The sequence below is a fragment of the Sycon ciliatum genome, chromosome 1 (assembly GCF_964019385.1).
Source record: "Sycon ciliatum chromosome 1, ocSycCili1.1, whole genome shotgun sequence".
Taxonomy (NCBI): domain Eukaryota; kingdom Metazoa; phylum Porifera; class Calcarea; order Leucosolenida; family Sycettidae; genus Sycon; species Sycon ciliatum.
Window position 1 is genome coordinate 4,705,996 of NC_088643.1, and position 5,000 is coordinate 4,710,995.

General features: G+C 46.2%; 1 protein-coding gene across 1 annotated transcript in view; it reads left to right on the forward strand.

The window, feature by feature from the left end:
* LOC135827019 (WD repeat-containing protein 81-like) overlaps positions 1 to 5,000 on the forward strand; it is a 31,933-nt gene that overhangs the window by 19,106 nt on the left and 7,827 nt on the right. Inside the window, exon 14 of the mRNA XM_065339797.1 lies at positions 573 to 796. Coding sequence (XP_065195869.1) covers positions 573 to 796 — 224 coding nt within the window. The remainder of the gene's footprint in view (positions 1 to 572; positions 797 to 5,000) is intronic.

The following is a 5,000-nucleotide window of genomic DNA, read 5'->3' on the forward strand; positions in this document are numbered from 1 at the left end:
TCTTGGTATTGTCCAGAGTATAGGGCACACTGTAGATGCGCTATTTCAGGTTTAGAATCGCAGGCGTGCACTATGCTTCGAATATGATAAATCATAATGCACACACTTTGAAAAGTAGTGCAGCGTATCAAACAGCAAGTATCCGATCCAGCGCGCCTGTTTCAGAGCCAGGCTATTGAGCCCGCACGATTGAGCACGCCACTTTAGAGCGCTGGGACAATTTAGCGCCCGATTTTATTAGAGTGGGAACCGGGTTTTTCCGAAGTTGGCCAACATCTCTAGTATGCCATGCTGCTACAAGGACAGCCGTAGCTGTGCTGGTGAAGCATAGCTTTTAATTGAATACGGTATTGGGTTTTCTGCCACGTTGACGGCATGTGCATGGTGTGTGTGTGTGGGGGGGGGGGGGGGGTCAAGTGGTGTCGGCCGTTGGGCGGTTCAATGGCCAATTGAGTCATCTTTCCAAGATTCATTTTGAATCTCTCTCTCCTCTCCCGGGAGACCCACGTGACCAGTTTTGGCAGTGAGCAAGTACAAGTGTGCATGTGTGTGTGTGTGTGTGTGTTTCCCAGGGCATTCTGGTACCGTGCGATGCCTGCATGTTCATCCGCAAGAGCATCTGCTGCTGAGCGGTGGCCGCGACAAGACCGTGCGCCTGTGGAGCCTGGCGAACAACGGCGACGGGAGCAGCTGCATGTCGTCGCGACATGACTATCGCAAGCACCAGAAGCCGGTCAGCTTTGTTCACCTGGTGGAGCGCACCGGTGCTGTGGCCTCTTTCGACGGATCGCTGCATGTGAGTGGTGTTTGAGTGTGCTCAGTAGTGAGTTTGTGCAGTGAAACTGCAGTTTAGTGTTCCTCCGAGGGTCGTAAAATCTGTACTTTATATCCGATGTCAAGTGTGACTGGTGCAGTGTAATCAAGAGTACATGAAATCCAGAGTGGGTAGCTCGAATGGGTTTGTGTCACGGCGAAATTCTGGGATTGCATCATGCTGGCGATGTAGTACGTACACGCACAATTCAAGCACTTGAAGCGGATCTCCCTCTGCGCAACTGCAGCTCAGTAGCGCGCACTACGCCACTTCCCGTCGCTTGTCCGCGTCAATTATGATGCAATCCAGGAAATTTCGCCGTGACGGGCACCCAGAAAAGGTCACACGCTGCACACTCCGGGTTTCATGTACTTTTGGTACGCACGTGCCAGTTCTAAGCACAGTGTTAGTCTACTATTCCAGTCCTCCACATGTGAAGCTACTCAATCTAGTGTTTGTGTGCCGTAAAGTACCGTTGATCCGTCCCTGCTCCAATTTCCGCCCCCTGCTCTAATTTCCGCCCCCTGTCGATTTTCTGCCTATGAAGCTGTGTCGGCGTCTACAACGAAATACATGTACGATGTTTGTTGAACCAGCACATGTACTGCTGTACACTATGCGTGCGAGTGCAGGATGAAAATGTGTACAATCCAGCATGCCAGGTCTGATCTGCTTTGTTGCACATCGTACTTCGCTTTGAACTACTTTATCTATCCCCCCCCCCCTTCCGAAAAACAACCTGGGAAACGACACGGTGTGGATCAACAGTAATTTTCGGTACATCTAGCCTCGGTCATAGGAACTGTTGTCTACCGTGTTGTCAGGGGCGGATCCAGAGATCTCCACAGGGGTTCCAGTGTAGCCAAAACTGAATAGCTGATACATGCACATGTACATGCATATAGTTGCCAGTGGTACCTTTGCGAAATTTAGGGGTTCCAGGAACCCCCCCCTTCCCCTGGATCCGCCCCTGCTGGTGGTTATACCGGTAACATGCTCCGCATATGGAGAGTACGTGAAACCAAAAGGTGCAGTGGCTCGCATGGATTACATACTGTAAGAGCAGAAATTTTCGGTGGTGTTTTATTTTCGGTAACTTCGGTGCCGACAGGTTTTACCGAAAATAAAACGCACCGAAAATTTCGGTACAACCGATACTGTATACATGTAGTACTAGCACACTTACCTGGAGAACGGGTTTTACCGAACATTTCCCTCTACCGAACCGCCGATTTTGGAGAATACCGAAAATATTACACCACCGAAAATTTCTGCTTTTACAGTGCGTGTAGGACTCAGAGACCAGTCAAACAGTCACAGCCCCCCTCCCCATGGCCAGTCACAAATTGGTTCACGAAACTCCACGACCAGCCACACATTAACATACTTCAAAAAAATATCAAAGTACATGTAGATGTACTTCAGAAGTATATGTGTGTAGAGTACTCAATCTGCGGACAGAACTGTTTCGTCCTTTGTGGACTCGTCAGCGCAGCACAGAGTGTGCAGAGTACATAGTTTGTGACTGCTGCTCACGGAGTGCTTTGCACTGTAGGATTCATTGTGGCAACTGTAATTCCCCGTGAGCAGTCAGTCGCGGGTAGAATCTAGGTATTTTTGTAACGCTTTCAAACAAGCCACATGCCACCATTGCTGGTACGAAAACTGAAGAACCGTACCCATGCTGTGGTACTGATCGCAAACATGATTAGTTCCTTCAGGCCACTGGGCACCCACTTCTAAACCTTATGCAGCCAAAGTTCTTGTCGAAGAGGCCTGCCAGATCAATAGTATCTGGTCAGACATACATAGAGATTTACCTGTCTGGTGTGCTCTGATAAATTAGCAAGCAAGCTGTACACCAGCAATCACAAGAAGTTAGGTAGTGAATATTTCTAAAAACAATTTTAAAAGCAGAAGGAAAATACATACTGGACAAGTGAAGGTGTGGAGGGTCGCCCAAGAAAAAACTGACAAGAAGACAGTGAACGGTACACAATATGCATGTACAGTAGACCTCCCCAGATCCGGGCACGATGGGACCAAGCACTGCCCGTAACTAGGAATTGCCAGTAACTCAAAACATACATACTTGCAGTAAACATTTTTTTATACCATTCAATAGTTTTTGGGGCCTTTTTTCGTAGAAATGCCATTTTTTGGGGGCTCTCGATGGGTCAGAAAGGTGCCCGGATTAGGGACGTCCGGATCTGGGGAGTTGTACTGAAAGTTACTATTGCAAATATATACCGGTACATGTTATAGCAGCACAGCGAGAAAGACCATAATGTTACTCACATCAACGGATTTTACAGAGCTAGTTTGGGAGTAGGAATGAAGATGTGTTCGAAGCAATAAACCGTGCAAGCGTTACGTCGAGCCACAATATTTGAAGTGCAATTTCCTGCAGTCAAAACAAGACACTCACACTTCTCTGGTCTACGTCGCCATTCTGTATTTTTTTGTATTTATATCATTATCTCATGGCACATCATGATAACGGCCAGTAAAACTGAGACAAGGGTGAAAGCCAACCACAGCAGTAAAACAGATAAAAGAATACAAATGAAAGGCAAAGAAGGCAAAAAAAAGAAAAGTAAATTATTGTGTCCGTTCCCGAAGGGAACTCACGACGGCCGCTAACACCCGATAAACCCTATAAACCCTAGCGGCAAGAAGGCAAAGGAGGAGACAAACCAGCAGGATGTCATGCAAATACATGAAACCTATAATTGAGCAGAGATTTTAGCAACGAAATTATCCATCGATATGCTGGTCTTGGCCTGCGTTGGTAATGTTGCCCAAAACACATAGCCAGCAAAGATCGGGGATCTAGTGAATAGGGTGGAGGCAGCGCGTGGGAGACTGAATGAGTTCCGGGTATTCCGTGTTTCCGAGAACCAATTATAAGCCTGCATATGCAAGGGTATTTTAGTTAGTAATATTTTATGTATGAGAACACAGAGGTGGTACTTATGTCGAGTGGAAAGGGGACTGATCTTGGCAATTTCGTAAGGCTAGCGGAGGGAAAGCGACGATCTTTGCTAAAATAATAAGATTTTAAGGAGCATGCGGTTATGGGTTTCTAGTAGGGGTGAAAGTTGGCACTGAGATCCCGAGTTCGATCGAATATTCGAGTATTCGAGTATTCTTCATCTCCTAAAAATTGCACACCAAGGGCCTTAAAATCACATGATACAACCCTGATTGAACCGAGTAGCGGTCATTTTTCTCGGGTATATTGGTTGGTATATTGGTTGGTGGGTCATTTGGGCTCTCTCTACTCGTGAAGAAATGTTCACCACACAGTCTGCACATCAATATCTGCCAACTGCTGCTCTGAAACTGCAGATTTCTGTGGTAAATGCATGTACCATGTATGAACGAGTACTCTGTTTTATTCCGAGTACGATTATGTTTGAAAAATCCGAGCGAGTACTCGAGTATTCGGTATAATTGTTTCACCCCTAGTTTCTAGCTTGTTCAATACAGTAGTAGTTATGCCAGACCACGCAGTATCACAGTAGTCAAGTAAGGGCAATATATAGCAACGATAAAACAAACGTTTGCAAGAAAGAGGAAGATGTCTACAGTGGGCTTGAAGAGCCCCAAGGATGGAGCTTGTGCGCTTGCAGACATACTGCACATGGGGTGACCACGACAATTTAAAGTCAATAACAACGCCAAGATGCTTATGATCTTCAACAATACGAATAGCAACACTTGAAGAAGGAAAACAAAGTGGCAGGGAAGGGGGAGAAGGGGAAATGTACATAGCTGCCGTTTTATCAACGTTTGGCTGCTACTTCCAATCATGCATCCAGGTTATAACCTTCCCAATGCTATCTTGCATGGTTTCATGCAGTCGTATAGGGCAAGCATTGGAGCAAAGCAGAGCTGTGTCGTGAGCGAATTCTCATCACTAACGTGACGTGATTTACTTTCTTACGATGGTTCTTGAGAATGGATCATTGAGGTCTTGAATAGATGTCTTCCCGGAACGACTTCAACCGAGCAGCAGTTTCAGTTTCAACAAGCTGGACATTGTTTTTCTGTGGAGTTTTCCACAAGAAAGACAGAGCTACACACAGGAAGGTGCTTGATGTACTCAGTACCTTTTCGGAGATGAACATTATTTTATTTCCATCTTCATTTTATTTTCCTCTTTGCGTTGTTGACGATGGCC